The sequence below is a fragment of the Cherax quadricarinatus genome, chromosome 37 (genome assembly GCF_038502225.1).
Source record: "Cherax quadricarinatus isolate ZL_2023a chromosome 37, ASM3850222v1, whole genome shotgun sequence".
Taxonomy (NCBI): Eukaryota; Metazoa; Arthropoda; class Malacostraca; order Decapoda; family Parastacidae; genus Cherax; species Cherax quadricarinatus.
This window is the reverse complement of record NC_091328.1, coordinates 12,278,112-12,296,737: the sequence shown is the minus strand read 5'-3', so window position 1 is coordinate 12,296,737 and position 18,626 is coordinate 12,278,112. Positions and strand designations below refer to the sequence as shown.

At 39.7% G+C, this 18,626-nt stretch overlaps 1 protein-coding gene and 1 long non-coding RNA gene across 6 annotated transcripts in view; one reads left to right on the top strand and one right to left on the bottom strand.

Moving 5' to 3' along the window:
• The window catches only part of LOC128702558 (uncharacterized), a 78,468-nt gene extending 66,020 nt beyond the window's left edge, over nt 1-12,448 (top strand). Inside the window, exons 2-4 of one of the 2 annotated variants that reach the window (XR_008409127.2) lie at nt 5,877-6,042; nt 11,133-11,378; nt 11,478-12,448. This is a non-coding gene — a long non-coding RNA (uncharacterized lncRNA). The remainder of the gene's footprint in view (nt 1-5,876; nt 6,043-11,132; nt 11,379-11,477) is intronic. The other variant, XR_008409126.2, reaches the window with a different exon arrangement.
• A 3,957-nt stretch (nt 12,449-16,405) lies between these two features.
• Nucleotides 16,406-18,626, bottom strand: part of LOC128702530 (carotenoid isomerooxygenase) — a 53,273-nt gene continuing 51,052 nt past the window's right edge. For all 4 annotated transcript variants that reach the window (XM_053796815.2, XM_053796808.2, XM_053796822.2 and 1 more), the window contains 2 exons: nt 18,450-18,548; nt 16,406-17,012 (listed from right to left, as the gene is read on the bottom strand). In XM_053796815.2, the coding sequence (XP_053652790.1) occupies nt 16,836-17,012; nt 18,450-18,548 (276 nt within the window). In that variant the 3' untranslated portion in view covers nt 16,406-16,835. The remainder of the gene's footprint in view (nt 17,013-18,449; nt 18,549-18,626) is intronic.

Genomic DNA, 18,626 nt, shown 5'->3' with positions numbered 1-18,626 from the left:
GATGTCAGAATGCTATTCTTAGGTTTGCTTGGCGCCCATATGCTGCAGCAGTTATTTGGTTGATGTGTGTCTCAGGAGATGTGCCCAGTGTTATATTTACCCAAGATCTTTTCCTTGAGTGAGATTTGTAGTCTCTGGCCCCCTAGACTACTCCGTCTGCGGTCTTGTTTGCCCTTCCCCAATCTTCATGACTTTGCACTTGGTGGGATTGAACTCCAGGAGCCAGTTTCTGGACCAGGCCTGCAGCCTGTCCAGATTCCTTTGTAGTTCTGCTTGGTCCTCGTCCGACTGAATTCTTTTCATCAACTTCACATCTGCAAACAGGGACACTTCTGAGTCTATTCCTTCCGTCAAGTCGTTCACATATACCAGAAACAGCACCGGTCCTAGGACTGACCCCTGTGGAACCCGCCCATTCTGACACCTCGTCACGTACCATGACTCGCTGTTGTCTTTCGACAGGTATTCCCTGATCCATTGCAGTGCCTTCCCTGTTATCCCTTGCTGGTCCTCCAGTTTTTGCACTAATCTCTTGTGTAGAACTTGTCAAACGCCTTCTTACAAGCCAAGAAAACGCATTCTACCCACCCCTCTCTCTTGTCTTCCTGCAGTCACCCTGTCATAGAACTCCAGCAGGTTTACGAAGCAGGATTTCCCGTCCCTGAAACTGTGCTGGTTGTCGTAAATCTCATTCCTTTCTAGGTGCTCCCCCACTCTTCTCCTGGTAATCTTCTCCATGGTTTTCCATACTATACATATCAATGACACTTATCTGTAGTTTGATGCTTCGTGTCTGTCTCATTTTTTAAGAACTGGGATTATATTTGCTGTCTTCCATACTTCAGTTAGTCGCCCTGTTTCGATAGATGTGTTGATTGTTGTTAGTGCTACACATAGTGCCTCTGTTCCCTCTCTCAGGATTCATGGATAGATGTTATCTGGCCCCATCGCCAGCCTCTTCACTTCTTCCTCGGTTATATGTATTGTGTCCAACACGTGAGGGTGTACCCAACCTCTCAATCTTTCTGAAATCTTTTCTGTCTCCTTTGTGAACACTTCTTTGAATCTCATGTTGAGCTCCTCACATCACGGTCGTTTCTTGTGATCTCCCCTCCTTCCTTCCTCAGCTTGATTACCTGGTCCTTGACAGTTGTTTTCCTCCTGGTGAGGCTATACAACAGCTTCAGGTCAGATTTGGCTTTCACTGCTATGTCATTTTCGTACTGTCGTTGGGCCTCCCTTTTTACCTGTGCATATTCATGTGTGTGTGTGTGTGTGTGTGTGTGTGTGTGTGTGTGTGTGTGTGTGTGTGTGTGTGTGTGTGCGTGCGCGCGTGCGTGTGTGTGCGTGCGCGCGTGTGTGCGCTCACGTCGTGGGTGCGTGCGGGCGTAGTTGCCTATCTGTGGGTGCAGTGGGTCGAGTCTTGACTCCTGGCCGCCTCTTACCTTGAACTTACTTGATTTACTCCCAGCCTCGTGGACCCTGTCATACCTGCTCTTAAAACTATATATATAGAGCTTGCCTCCACTACTTCTTTGTCCAGGTCATTCCGCTTCCTGACCATCCTTAAGTAAAAAAAGAAAAAGAACTTCTTGATATCCCTATAAATAATTGGCGTTTTTAACTTCAAATTCTGTCCATATGCACCTGTTTCCCGCCTCTCAAACATCCTACGCCCTTTTCACCTTGCTAGTTTCTTTTAGTATTTTGTATATTACCGAGTCTCCCTTGGGTCTACTGTCCTCAAATGTCACCAGGTTCAGTTCCTTTAGCCTCTCCTCTTAGCACATACCCCTTAGAGTTACCCATTAATAATTATAATCATACACGCAATTTTAAAGGGGTACATCGGTAAGCCAGCGGAAGGCCTTGGTCAGATGACCAAAAGCTCTAGCGGCGGGTCATTATATGACAAAGACCCGCTTCAGGAAACGCTTGTTATGTTTCCTGACAAACCTTACTTAACCTAACATGCCCTTTAGTCCTGGGACAGTGGTGGGTTCCATGGTGGTGCTGCATACTCAGATGGGCCAGACATATATTGTGTAAAATATCATGAATGACTGTAGAGATTCATGACGGCTACTCATAGGTTAGCCAGAGAAGCATTGACTGCAGAGGTTATGTTCCTCTGGCGATATGTTTGGCACTTTGCTCACCTCTAGGCCTCTATCATTAGGTCTGCAGTCTCTGTCTCCCGAGTCTGTGCTCAGCTGTGTGTGTGTGTGTGTGTGTGTGTGTGTGTGTGTGTGTGTGTGTGTGTGTGAGAGAGAGAGAGAGAGAGAGAGAGAGAGAGAGAGAGAGAGAGAGAGAATGAAAATTCACAAAATAACATTATTTCTATTAAGAAGGATGTACCATTTTCTTTCATTTAGTCGTATATAATACACTTTGTGAACATAATTTGAATAAGCTGCGTCTCCTTATTTACATAAGTTTAATTAAACAGTTAACAACCGCAACAAAAAAACATCTCACTTGAGTCTCCTCTCAACATTAATTACTGAACTCTGTATCACGACCTCCTAAGTTTCTCCCAAGTTCCATGCATAATTATACTTGCTACAGACATTATATATTACATATATGTCGTGCCGAATAAGTGAAACTTGCGATTTTGGCTTAAATAGCAACGCTCTTCTTGCCGAATAAGGCAAGCTAAAATTTGTGTATGCAGTAATTTCGCAAAAATCATTCTGAACCTAACGAAAAAAAAATATATTTCGTTGTGTTTATTATTAAATTGCTGTAAACTTATCTAAAATATATTTACTTGGATTAGGCTAAATTAAATTGGGCTTGTGTAAAATCAGTCACAGCTGCTGACGAGATATCAGCAGTAAGCGTCAAGTTAGAATTATTCTTGCGATTTTAAATTCATAATCCGATTAAAAGCTTCCCCCGCCCAGATTATATTTTGGCGGGAAAGAGCCGAGGCGGGACATCTGGAACTATTCTAAAAGCCAACTCAATGCGCTAGAAAATCTCCAGCTGTTAATCTGGAATAAATCCAGCCTGGTATTGGGAGAGAATTTCGCCTATATAAAAAAATATATATATATAAAGATAGCACTATTTTTGTATTCTAAGTATTAGATGTAACTCAGTTTAGAGAAGAAAATATAGTTGTAGTTGAATTAAGAGGTTTTTCTTAAGGTTAAGATTATATGCCATAACCCCGGGGGTTATTTTTTATGAAATATAATTACTTGGAGTTTACCTGGAGAGAGTTCCGGGGGTCAACGCCCCCGCGGCCCGGTCTGTGACCAGGCCTCATGATAGATCAGAGCCTGAACAACCAGGCTGTTACTGCTGGCTGCACGCAATCCAACGTACGAGCCACAGCCCGGCTGGTCAGGTACCGGCAAAACTTATTTTTGAGTATTATTACGTAGAAACCTCAGGGGTGAGTAAATATACAACAACCAGCCTCCTCTTCAAGACTTGCCTCATATAATTCTCCATTATATATAAAAATATAATTTAGAGATAAGGAGGGATACCTGGATATTTGAAAACAAGACATTACTATGTCTTGTTGAGTCTTGATGTCTTGATGAGTATATCTGGAGTATACCTGAAGGGGGTTTCGGGGGTCACTGCCCCCGCGGCCCGGTCCTTGACCAGGCCTCGGATAAGTAAGTTTATTCAGGTACAGATACACATAAATACAGTTACATTAATTGTCATACACAACAGCATATGTCTAGATTACCTAGGATAACCCAAAAACAAAATCATAGTAACTTATTTCCAGTCAGGTCCTTGTTGTTTCTGAGTGTGGGGGATAACCCTGTCATTTTCTGAGTGGGAATGGTACACCTGGTATTTCTGAGCGCGAGGAGTAACTGCACTAATTTTGAGCATGAGTAGATAAAACTTAGTATATTATTGTTATTATTATTATTATTATTATTATTATTATTATTATTATTATTATTATTATAATCAAAACTAACCCACAAATTTCAAATTCAAATTCAAAGTTTATTCTCTACAAGGATTACAATGCTGAGTTTACAGAAATTTGGTTATTGTGTGGTTTACATGTAGTAAAATAGTGATCACAGAGTGTACCACTAGAACGCATCGACACCATGCCCAGCCCTTCTAGGGTAGGGTAGGTGCCTGAGCCCGAGCTTACAGCTCACAAGACTGTCATTCCCATTAGCTCCCTTGTGGCGGGGATGACAGACCAGAGAGGCCTAGCTTGTGGCTAGGCCTGGGGACAGTTGGTCCCAAAGATGAGGAGGTACTTGTGCCTCCTCCCATGGGAGACTTAGGTCTCAGACACTCCCTAAAGAGGGAGCCAAGGCCGGGCCACCACTTGGACAAGGCCCGGGCCGGGAGAATACCGGCTAATCTTTAACTAACTAACTAACTAACACTAGAACGCTTAGCATGGCTAGGCATTTCGGGCAGACTTAGTTTTATTCTTAATTGTAAAATATTACAAATTATGAGGTAAGTTGGTATTATGGCTAAAACTCAAATAGTGTGGGTGGCCGCACTTCTGAGCACGACTGATAACTGCACTATTTCTGAGCATCAAGGGTAACGATACTATTTCTGAGTTCAGGAAGTAACTTGACTGTTTTTGAGCACAAGGGGTAACTTTAATATCTGAGACTGAAAAGTAGCCACACTATTTGTGAGCTCTAGGAGAAACTACACTATATATTACCATGAAGAGTAACTGTACTATTTACTAGCATTGGGTAACTACTGTATAGTATTTCTAAGTGCAAGGGGTAAACTACATTATTTCTGAGAATGAATAGTAACCATACTACATATTTTTATGAGTGTGAGAAGTAAGTGTAATACTGCACTTAGGGTGGGTATCCCGTAGCTCGATCACTAGCGCACGCAGCTCACACACTGAGGTCCGGGGATCGATCTCCCGGTACGGCTGAAAAATATTTGGACGGGTTTCCTTAAGACACCTGCTGTCCCTGTTCACCCATCAGTAAAATGGGTACCTGGGTGTTAGTCGACTGGTGCGGGTCGCATCCTGGGACAAAATTTACCTAATTTGCCCGAAATGTTACTCCAGGTAACAAGGGGCTTTCTATAGAGTAGTATCCCAGTATGTTATTTATGTCAGCTAGGCCTATATACCTTGTACTTGTAGAAATAAAGATATTAGCTATAAAAGAATGACGTTCTAGTCAAGATGTAGTAGTAATAATAAACAGATAAATACATATATATAGATATAAAATTAAGCACTAAACCCATGAGGGTCCTACAGCGTTGCTAGTGAAGATGTATAGATGTGAATTCCCTTTAGATTTTTCTAACGCTACAGTAATTCATTAAAATAATGAAGTCTTGGATGTGCATGTGGAAGACCTCATAACTGAGCCTGCAGCTATGGATATATTTTCTACCCAGGGACCAGTCTCTCACATGGATAATTGGATATGGAATCCAATTAAAGTTTCTCCCCCTGACCCACACCTGGCATTTCACAAACAGGAGGAACTAATAGTTGTTTGATGGGGGGACTGTAAATACAGTTTAAAGGAAACCCGTTCATGGATTCTGGGCACAATTCATTGAAAATTAGCCTTCAGGGTATTGGTATCTTTTGCCATGATTCTTCTATGCTAGACCAGTTTTTCTGAACCCACAATGGTGAAGACATGTATCAGTAGACCAGTGGTATTCAGTACCGTCAAGTTCATAAATTGTACACATGTAGGTAAGTTTAACCAGGTACACACAGATACATTTACATAGATAATCATACATAGCAGCATATGTGTAGAGAACCTAGAATAACCCAAAAAAGTCAGTCACTTGTTTACATTGGGGTCTTTTACTTATTTACATTGGGTTCCATGTATAACACCTGGGTATCTATTTTGCAGACGTTTTGCCAACCAGTGGCTTTATCAGTGCAATTCTGAGATGTTCGAAAGAATGTCGAAAACATAATGGATGCAGGGAAAAATCCAAAGAGTGGAACTATCATCAATTGCTCCAAACTTAGCAGACCTTTGTACTGAAATGCAGGCCCATCCATCTCACTGGCAGGTTAGCAGCATCATATAAATATCTTTGACATAATTCTTATTATTTTGAATTATCTTCCATGTTCAAAATACAGTAACAATGCAGTCAAATTAAACCCGATTCACGTAAATCATAACGTTGGCTGTTTAAAATATATATGATCATCCTCTAGGACAGCTGCGAATAACCTGACGTTTATATAAGGAAGATAATAGATGTATAACATGCGTATTATTCTACACATGTTATGTCCGAGTAAAAGGTAATTGAAGGTTCATGGATAAGGTCATTTTGAAGGGGGTATATAGCCTAGAAAGCCTGGGTATTCCTGCTCTAGAGGAATGTACGTAATGGATACACTAGAATAATGAAGGAAACATCATAGGATACAGTAGCATAATGAAGGGAAACAGTATGAGATACACCATTGAAGGGAAACAGCATACCTGGAGTTTACCTGGAGAGAGTTCCGGGGGTCAACGCCCCCGCGGCCCGGTCTGTGACCAGGCATAGGATACAGTAGCACAATGAAGGGAAACAGCATTGGATACACTAATGATAGAAAACAGCATGTGATACAGTAATGAAGGGGAAGCAGCATGGGATACACTAATGAAGGGGAAATAGCATTGGATACAATAATGTTAGAAAACAGCATGGGATACACTAATGAAGGGGAAACAGCATGGTATGCCCTAATGAAGGGGAAACAGCAATTCTACACTAATTCAAATTCAGATTCAAATTCAAAGTTTATTCTCTATAAGGATTACAATGCTGAGTTTACAGAATTTGGTTATTGTGTGTTGCGAATAAGAATTTTTTTCAAGAACTTCAGAATGTGGCCTGTTACCATTTATTTCTTATGCAACAAGATTTTTGGATCCGAGTTATTTAAAGGTATTTTAGAGTCTAGGGGAAATAATTTCAACTGGGAAACTACATAGAATAATATTCAAATTTATTAAAGTATTTAAATACAATACTTTATCTTCTCTTTGTAGTTAATGTAGCTTAATACTTTGTACAATAAATTTACCATATACATTTAATTCAAAATCATGGAAATGTCACATTAATAAGGAAGTTTAATTATTCTTCATGTAGTTAAATAATGATTACAGAGTGTACCACTAGAACACGTAGCATGGCTAGGCATTTCGGGCAGACTTAGTTTAATTCTTAATTTTAAAATATTACAAATTATGAGGTAAGTTGGTATTATGGCTAAGTGACTAAATACTAGTTTGTGAGTTTAGCAATGTGAATGCTTTTGTTTTGGCACAGTACATAGTTTCAGTATTGGAGTATCACAGGATTCATTATTTTAAGATTGAGATTAATATTTCTGTTTATGGTCAAATGGGTGAGTGAGTGTAAGTGTGAACCACCAGGTGGTATTCGTTAGTTGACGGGGTGTATCAGGGAGATGAGATGTTTTCTAATGGTAGTTTTGAAGGTGATGAATGTGTCTGCAGTTCTAGAGTTCTCAGGTAAGGTGTTCCAGATTTTAGGGCCTTTGACATACATTGAATTTTTGTAAAGGTTTAGTCGGACACGGGGAATGTCGTTGAGATGTTTGTGTCTGGTGTTAGCCTGTCAGATGGTTGTGTCTGGTGTTATGCGGGTTCTGTCACAACTATCAAGAAAGCGTTTTAGGTCAAGGTTGATATTGGAGTTTAAGGTCCTATAGATGTAGATTGCACAGTAGTAAGTGTGGATGTACTGAACAGGGAGTAAGTTTAGATCTATGAAGAGTGGGGGGGTGTTGCCAGGGATGGGATTTAGTGATTATTCTTACTGCAGCTTTTTGTTGGGTTATTATTGGCTTTAGGTGTGTTGCTGCAGTTGATCCCCAAGCACAAATAACATAGGTGAGGTATGGATAAATAAGTGAGTGGTATAGTGTGAGAAGGGCATTTTGAGGCACGTAGTATCGTATCTTGGAGAGGATCCCAACCGTTTTGGATACTTTTTTGGTTATGTGTTGGATATGGGTGCTGAAATTCAGGTTGTTGTCAAGGTATAGGCCTAGAAATTTGCCCTCATTATGTCTGGTAATTAGAGTGTTGTCGATCTTAATGTTAATTTGTGCATCTCCTGCTCTGCTACCAAACATAATATAGTAGGTTTTGTCAGTGTTAAGCGTAAGTTTATTGGCTGTCATCCAAGTCGATATTTTGATCAGCTCCTCGTTAACAATGGTGTTGAGGGTGGCAAGATTAGGGTGAGAGATGACATAAGTCGTGACGTCAGCAAAGAGAATGGGTTTCAGGTGTTGGGATACGTTTGGAAGATCATTGATGTATATGAGGAAGAGCAGGGGACCAAGGACACTTCCCTGCGGAACTCCAGTATCAAGTGGCCGTGTTGTTGATGCTGTGTCTTTAATGGTGACATACTGATACCTATTAGTAAGGTAAGATTTGAAATAAGCAAGCGCATGGCCTCTTATACCATAATGGTCAAGTTTGTGGAGTAGGATGTCGTGGAAACAGCATGGAATACACTAATGATGGGAAACAGCATGGGATACACTAATGATGGGAAACAGCATGGGATACACTAATGAAGGGGAAACAGCATAGGATACCCTAATGAAGGGGAAACAGCACTGGTACACTAATGATGGGAAACAGCATGGGATACAGTAATGAAGGGGAAACAACATTAGATACACTAATGAAGGGGAAACAGCATGGGATACACTAATGAAGGGAAACAGCATGGGATACACTAATGAAGGGGAAACAGCATGGGATACACTGATACACTAATGAAGGGGAAACAGCATGGGATACACTAATGAAGGGGAAACAGCATGGGATACACTAATGAAGGGGAAACAGCATGGGATACACTAATGAAGGGAAATAGCATGGGATACACTAATGAAGGGAAATAGCATGGGATACACTAATGAAGGGAAATAGCATGGGATACACTAATGAAGGGAAATAGCATGGGATACACTAATGAAGGGAAATAGCATGGGATACACTAATGAAGGGAAATAGCATGGGATACACTAATGAAGGGAAATAGCATGGGGTACACTAATGAAGGGAAATAGCATGGGGTACACTAATGAAGGGAAATAGCATGGGATACACTAAAGGGAAATAGCATGGGATACACTAATGAAGGGAAATAACATGGGATACACTAAAGAAGGGAAACAGCATGGGATACATTACTGAAAGAAAACAGCATGGAATACACTAATGAAGGGAAACTGCATAGGATACACTAATGAAGGGAAATAGCATGGGATACACTAATGAAGGGAAATAGCATGGGATACACTAATGAAGGGAAATAGCATGGGATACACTAAAGAAGGGAAACAGCATGGGATACATTACTGAAGGGAAAACAGCATGGAATACACTAATGAAGGGAAACAGCATGGAATACACTGACAGGAAACAGCATAAGATACACTAATAAAGGGAAACAGCATAGGATACACTGAAGGGGAACAGCATGGGATACACTGAAATAGAGGTGGAAAGGGGCACTGTCATGCCATCATAAGATATGCATTACATGTATGTACACGTATGCAAACCAATTATGTATTACTTTCTTGGTGGCAGGGGTAGCACTAAACCCACAGGAATCACACGGTGCTTGGGGTAACACGAGGCATTCAGGTTCGATCCAAGGGAAGGTCACTTCTAATTCCTTGGATCAAAGCCACTCACCAGAAATCGGACCAAAGGAGCCATGTGTTGAAATTATACTCCAACTGACACACCTCAAGATGCAAGAGGAAAACTGTTATAATCAAAACCAAGCATTAAACCCAAAAGAGTCATACAGCGCTGTCGAGAGGGAAATTATGGGGGAGCGCTAAACCCATAGGAATTATACAGCACCACTGTGGGAATGATGGAAGGCATTCAGGCTCAATTCAAAGAACTGGAGCACAGGTCCAATTCCCTGGATCAAGAGCACCTCACCATCATCAATGAACCTCCCTTGAGGTGTCAAGAGGAAAAGCTAAAACTATAAAGGTCATAAAACATCTGGCAAATAAAGAGGCAATTAGGTTGATCCAAGTACAGTGGACCCCCGCATAACGATCACCTCCGAATGCGACAAATTATGTAAGTGTATTTATGTAAGTGCGTTTGTACGTGTATGTTTGGGGGTCCGAAATGGACTAATCTACTTCACAATATTCCTTATGGGAACAAATTCGGTCAGTACTGGCACCTGAACATACTTCTGGAGTGAAAAAATATCGTTAACCGGGGGTCCACTGTACTAGAAGCTCCACCTTCTTGGATGATGACCTCTTTACCAGCACAAATTTAACTGATGTCGTATTCACCCAAGAAGTGCATACATTTCTACTATTAGCATTAGTAACAGTTGTGCCCTTTAAATATTATTAGTTTTGATTATAATAATAAGTGCTAAACCACCAGGGTCATACAGCACTACCTTTAAATATTAAATTGTATAGGTGAAGGATTCTATTGAATTGTGTGAACACTACTCAACATATTGACTAGCATTACCACCCACTCCACTAGTGCTGTCATTCATTCATCAATAATGAAAAATTGCTTCTGTAATATCAGTAATGAATATCTAAGTACACTGCAATAGAGTATCTTGTTCTTGTCCCATCCTGCCTTCAGCTCATTACTAAAATATAATTTTTCTTATCAATTCATGTTCCTAGCTTCATCCTTAATTAGAATTTTTTTTTTTTAATTACTGAATACCTTCAATACAGTACAGTTTTGTAATATAATCATGGGGGAGTGCTAAACCCGTAGGATTATACAGTGCATGTGGGAGGGGGGAGATGGCAGGTATTCAGGTCCATTTCAGGAAACTGGAGAACAGATCCAATTCCCTAGATCAAGAGCCCCTCACCAGCATCAAGGAACCTCCCTTGAGAGGTTCAGTACAGTATAACTACGTATTCTTATAATACTGGATCAACATTTACGATACTGGCCTATGTCAGCCACATACAAGACAGAAACCAGCCATAATTACTAAGATTTTCTTGGAAAATCAGTAGATGTGAAATTTAATAGGGTACATTTCAATGCATTATTACATTCACCAAATTTGCCCAATTCATACAGGTTATGAAGCACCCAAAGGCTGAAGGAAGCTATTAGTAAAAGGGAGTAGCATGACAGAGAAGGTACAAGGCCAAATGCTGCTCGGTTACTTGGGGTATCACTCTGAGGACTGCTGGATGTACATGTCCCTGGGCCAGCCCGGGCATGAAGACGACGACTTTAATGTATTTAGTGCATGGTGCAAAAGTAATAGTCTTGCCAACAAGACCCTTCTGCCCCAGGGTGCTGCTAGGGCAACCTCTAAAGGTAAGTCACTGTTTTAGTTATTTTAGTAATACTTAGCCATCACCCATCCTCCATTTTTTGCTAATGTCTTTTTCCTTAATGTAAAGCTTTTTATTGCAGAGGTGTGGGCTTTACTTCCCAAGTAGGCCATCCCAACCCAATGGATGGGTGCAGGAACAGAGCTACCTCACTTTACCGACCTAGCATCTGTGACCTGCCTACCCAGAATAATGAAGGCAGACATCAGTCAGTTTCCCTAAATAATAAATTCTGAGAAGGTCTACAATGAATGTAGGGATTAAAGAAAATGGAGGGGGAGGAGCAAGAAGAGAGCATCCTGGTGCTTAAAGAAAAAATGAATTCTACATCCACTTGATCAATTATGCAATTAATCGAAAGGTTTTCTATTGTTAAAACCTGACAAGCTGCACAGTGAGGGGTACCAGGTGCTTCTCCATTTCACAGCTATGTGCAAGTCAACTTAATATCTACTCACAGCAACGCTTTTGCAAAGTATAATGGGCAGTAAATCACTTGTTAAAAAGGTCATAAATTACCTCTGTGCTTGTACAAATCAGTGCAACAGTGTTTGCATTGACAAAGCTGAAACCCCTTGACCCTCAATCAAACCTTTGCCTATGCTACCAAATCCAGGTTTGCAATGGGTAAAGGCAAGAAACCCACATTAAATAAAAACTTATTGTAAAGTCGACTAGACAAAGAAAAGATAGTGTAAAAAACACCCTACTGGAGGACACACAAGATTTATTATACCTGGAGGAGGTTTCAGGGGTCATTGCCTCTGCAGCCTGGTCTGTGATCAAGCCCCATGATGGACCAGGGCCTGATCAGCCAGGCTGTTACTGTTGGCCACATATAAACTGATGTATGAACCACAGCCCAGCTGGTCATGTACTGACTTCATGTGCCTGTCCAGTGCCTTCACAAAAAAATGCTGAAAACCCACAAACCACGAAATGCAAAGCTAGGCTAAATGCTCTCAAAGCTGTTGCTGGCTACAATCCCAACTATGGTGCTAATGTGAGAATCGTGAGAATGATGTACATAGCCTATGTTAGGTCCTTAATTGATTATGCTGCTCCCATGTTGATATTAGCTAGAGAAAGTTCTCTCCGACCCTTGGAGTTAATGCAAAATGAAGCTCTCAGGATTATTCTTGGCTGTCCCAGATCTACAAAAGTTCTTAACATGAGGAAGGAGCTTGGTATTTCTAGTATCAGTGATAGGATTGTTCAGATTAACACTGTACTCAGTATTAGAATGTTGAGAAACAAACCAGACATTGTCACAATGAATCTTACCAAGTGTCTAGAGGTAAATACACACAGATCTAAATGGATTGTGAAAACGTGCAATTGCATTAAGTTTTATAACCTGCATGAACTGTATCACTGTAGGCAACAAGAGCATTTCACCCCTCCGTGGAAGATGTGTTCATTTAATATCACATACCTACAAGTCCCTCCCAAGGAGCTCATTGCTAGTAATCCCTTCCTTAAATCTCTTGTTAGAGCAACTGCTCAAGAAGAAATTTCTCACCTAGCTGGTAGTAATAAGTTATCACAAGTTATATACACTGATGGATCTAAACAGTTTTCTGGCAGGGCTGCATCTGCTCGTTGCCACCTCCCTAGTTAAGAACGATAATAAATTCGAGTTAGGCATAAGAATTAACAACTGGGCGTCTACACTGCAAACTGAATTGTTTGCAATCCTAATGGCGCTAAAGCTAACCTACGACACTGAGCTTGACTATCATTACTGATTCTATGTCATCATTGAAGGCTCTTGACTCATATAATGACTCCAACAACATGCTCATTGGAGAAGCCAGGTATAGATACTCAAAAATTAGGGACAAAGGAATTAATGTACAATTGCTATGGATCCCATCACACATTGGATTACTCCTTCATGATAAAGTTGATATGTTAGCCAAGAAGAGTACCCAGAAGGAGAATGTAGAATATAACTTTGGTATAACTGTGTTTAGCATTAGGAATAATATTAGGAGAGAAACAAATAATGAAAATGATTGTTATAGGAATGCAGTTAGAAGCCTGAGTAGATCTATAACCCACTATGATAACATGAATGTAGATAAGTATGTTTATGGAGCAACTTGCAATGTGAACAGACTGACTGATGTTGTAGTGGCCAGGCTTAGGCTTGGTTACAAGTACTTCTGGCAGTTTGGGAGACACAGATGATGATCAAACTAAATGTAAATTATGTGATCAGGCATATGGTCACTCTCTTGAACACTATGTGCTTAATTGTCCACTTATTGAGGAATACAGAGACAGACAGTATAATAACCTATGTGACATATCAAGATATCTTATTAATGAAAATAAGATACCAGATATACTAAGCAAATTTCCTAAATTTGCTTGTAACAGATAAGTGAACTATAGATATGTAGATATAAATTCATATGTATTCCTGTTAACCCTTTGGGGCCTAGTTCCTAGGCCTTTTGTGTATCCATATGCTCTCGCGCTACTGTCCACAGGATGGCTATGGGGTGCACAATAAACTAGCCACTTCGGTGGCAAAATCTAAAAAATCTAATCCCACATTTCTTCCCTATCCATCCTATCGTTTGCCTTTTCTAAATCCATAAATATCACGAAAAATTCCTCTCCTTCAGCCAAGTATTGCTCACTTAAGTGCTTCGATATAAAACTGCCTTCCCATCTACTCCAGCCTTTACCTCATGCTCTTATTAAGTAAGTAAGTTTATTCAGGTATACACAAATACAGTTACATAGAATTATCATACATAGCAGCATATGTATAGAGAACCTAGGATAACCCAAAAGAGTCAGTGACTTACAACACAGAAATTTGGTTGCATCCAGAATAACAGCACTCAAAATGTAGCATTGAGTTAAGAAATAAGCATTTTAATGCTCTACAAATTTCAACAAAATTTTTGTGGATAGACTAGAAGTTTCTCTCTCTCCTTGGCCTTTATCAAGTCAGCCAAAGACATTCACAACATTTCCTTCACTGCATCTTCTAATATAGTAATTTGTTACAGTGCTTGCACTTTCATGCTAAACAAAGTTGCGCATATCAAACTAAGTAAAGGCTGGAGAACAGATGGTATGAAGGTAAAGATGTATGCATCGACAATTCATTATGCCAAACAAATCCTGAAACTGTCATCCATCCATTATCGTCCCTGTTTTTGTTCCATCCCTCAACACTCCTTTATTACTAGAAAGACATTAGTTCTTTGTATTAATTCATGTAAATAGCTTCATCCTTAATGTATCTTTAGCAAGGATTTTTAATAAGTTACTGAATAACTTCAATACAGCCTCTCCTCAACGACGGAGTTCCATTCGTAAGACTACGTCAGTAAACAAATTCGTTGCTAAGCAAGGAGCATACTATAATGGTAGTAGGTTTGTGTCAACCATCTTGGATATTGTTTTAATGTCACCTTTGCACCATTTTTAATACTTTTAGTATATTTTTAAATGTTTATACAGCAGTGTACTGTACAGTGGACCCCCGCATAACGATGGCATCGCATAGCGATTTTTCCGCATAACGATTACTTTTATCGCAAAATTTTTGCCCCGCATACCGATTAAAAACCCGCATACCGATTTTCGTCCGAGACGCGTCCAATGTGCCCTCACATGTGCCGGCCGTCCCATTGTTTACCAGCCAGCCTCCGCGGTAACATCCAAGCATACACTCGGAATATTTCGTATTATTACAGTGTTTTCGGTGGTGTTTCTGGAAAATAAGTGACCATGGGCCCCAAGAAAGCTTCTAGTGCCAACCCTGTGGTAAAAAGGGTGAGAATTAGTATGGAAATTAAGAAAGATTTTGAAGGGTTTGGGGCTAACCCTGAGAAGCCTATGCCAGTTGTGGAATCCATTGTGCCTACTTCAAAGATTAAGGAAATGTGTGCAGAGTGGTTTGAACTGCAAACCTTTATAGATGAAAATCACCCTGACACAGCTGTTGCAAGCCGTGCTTGTGACTATTTCAATGACAATGTTATGGCCCATTTTAGGAAAGTCTTGAAGAAACGGGAGGTACAGAGCTCTATGGACAGATTTGTTGTGCGACAGAGGTCCAGTGACTCTGAAGCTGGTCCTAGTGGCATTAAAAGAAGAAGGGAAGTAACCCCAGAAAAGGACTTGCTACCTCAAGTCCTAATGGAAGGGGATTCCCCTTCTAAACAGTAAGAAGATAATGCTCTCCCCTCCTCCCATCCCATCAATCATCACCAGATCTTCAATAAAAGTAAGTGTCATGTAATTGTGCATGCCTTTTTCAGTTTGTGTGTATTAAAATTAACATTTCATGTGGTAAAAAAAATTTTTTTTCATACTTTTGGGCGTCTTGCACGGATTAATTTTATTTCCATTATTTCTTATGGGGAAAATTAATTCGCATAACGATTATTTCGCATAACGATGAGCCCTCTTGCACGGATTAAAATCGTTAACCGGGGGTCCACTGTATACTGTAATAAACAGACTAGGGGAAATCAGCTAATACTGTATCCTCTCAGGGGAGGTTCCTTGATGCTGGTGAGGGGCTCTTGATCTAGGGAATTGTATCTGTGCTCCAGTTCCCCGAATCGAGCCTGAATGCCTTCCATCCCCCCCACCCACATGCGCAGTATAATCCTCTGGGTTTAGCGCTCCCCCATTATAATAATAATAATCTAATACAGTACTGTATACATTATTTAGGTATGCATACTGGTCAGAACCCATCGTAAGTCAGAGTCGTCAGTAAACGAGTACGTCGCTAAGTGAAGAGAGGCTATATATTATAACGTATTCTTATTCTCATTTACCATTTGTGTAACTGTCGAGGAACTGCACTTTAAGGTTATACGTGTCAGTTACCTTAATTTTATACTATACAGTATGCCACTTTATAGAAATAAAGGTTTTTTATTGAACAGTTATAAATAACAGTCATTAAATACTCTGAGAATGTATAAAGGCTTTGTTTCTTTTGAAGTACTGTATTAATAAATACACTAATTATTGGATATTCTCTTTATATTTATATTAAAGCTACCAGTATACAGAAATAGCCTCCACACAATACATATATACAAACTGATACACAAAATTAAGTTACTTCTTGAAAATGCTACACAAAATATCAATCTATAACTTTACAGTTTAAAACCTGTCAAGGATTTTTTTTCACTTCCCTAATTTGCTAAGAGCCCAAAACTTTTAGGTTACAAAAATATATTGTACTAAAATTACAATCAAGACTGATCTTTAGCTTTACTGCTCCTAACCAGCAACAAAATCATTTATCATATTAACACGTACAATATTTGGCACAATAAGTAAAAGATTAAAAGTGCTAACGTGACAAAAATAAATGTGAATATTGGTACATAATCTCTTAGGCAGTGCCTTAGCTTGTAGAAACCACTGCTGGCCAAGTACAAACTGCTTACTGTCCAGTGACAGGAATGTAGTGGCCATGAAGAGGCATTGGAACAGCAGATGCAGTGGTCACTGATGCTCGACATATTTCAGTCATATCTGATGCATTAAGAACCAGAAGATATGCTTTGTTTTCATCCTGAGAGTTTATACATTGCAGCAGGATGACTCCATCATCTTCATTCTTCAAAAAGAAAAGAGGAATTAGGCATGAAGTGGGACTATATACAGATTGGTATGCTGTAGTTAGTGCACTACTTTCCTATATATAACCACTATGACGATAATGCATTTTCTTTTTTTTTCAGCTGTGGTTATCCCTGTTAGGCTGTCATTTCACCATCCTCAGTGTAACAAGTGAAAACAATAAGAGTATCTTTCACAATACCCAAAGACTAAGCAGTCTCCAAGGTTCTCCTGCAGTACCTTAACAAAACCTAAAAGACATCTAAAGTTGCTGGCAAATGGAGACAATCTGGCTACACTTATGACAGCCACACCACAGGTTGACATGCAGAGGAGAATGAAAGCAGCATCACAAGGCTGTGTAGAGGGCTGAAGCAGAGTTTGAAAGGTATAAACAAGCAGTTGCCTTGTGTATATATACCTGCTATCCAGGTAGGAAATGAAGTATGGCTCAAAGACCCCCACTGGGGAACTGTGGAACCTAACAGTAGTAGTGGTGGTGGAGGAGGAGGGACCAGGTTCTACCAATATATAATCAAGGCTGTATTGAGGTAACTTAGGAGCAGACCACACCTGAGGTACAACCATGATAACAGTGGGAGTTTCTCTATTTTTCTTTTTATTAATGTTAACATTTAGCTTGGCATTTTATCTCTATCAGTCAACAAAATCTTTTTTATTCTTTTTTATTTGAACACCAGAAGTGATCAGTTCCATTGTGTTTGGAACTAGCAGCACCCACTGGGCAGACGCAGAGTGGGAATTTATACTAGTTTAACCTTTAGTCATGTCGATCAAACCGAACTAATTATTCTCACACCCAGAGCATGTTTAAAATTGGCATAGACTTAAGTTTCCTCTGGCAGGCTATTTCCTATTTAGAAGTCATATCTGTATCAAGTTATCAACACACACGTACATGGAAAAACAAAATACATTCTGAAAGTGATATTTGAGTTCTGTTACAGGTTCAAGGAAAATCTGAAGTACTGTATAGATTTCAGGCTAGGGTACTAAAGATATTGAGTGAATAGTAGTGTATAAATGAATGTTCAGAGATACAGTATTAAGAATAGCATGTGTTTTCTAAAGCTTGTAAAGGTTCTGAATTCTGTTCAATAAGAATTTGCTGCATATATGCAGCAAGTTAAATGTAATACATAGTAGTATAATGTAAGTAGTTATCCATATATATTTAACCATGCATACATTATATACTTGTGTACATATTTTCTCGTTTTACCCCCAAAGAAAATTAAAGATTAGCACAAGTAACACCAAGGGAGGGAACGGAAGCCCTAAAAAAATTCCATCAGCCCCAACAAAGCCCCCATATAAAAATAATACTGCTTCAAGGAAAGTCCCCTAGCTCTCCTCCATTCAATCTATTTTCCTATTAAGTAGCCTATATAATAGTACATGTATTAATACTCACAGTAGCCTCTGGCTTTGCTACAAATTCAGGTGCAGCACAATATATGTTGTCCTCCATAAACATGAATTTTTCTCCAGAGGCAATGTCCAGTTTCATAACCTGTCAAATTAAAATAAGGACAAATATTATGTGAACTGTAATTAGAGTTCCCATTGATATGCAATATGTACTACAAAA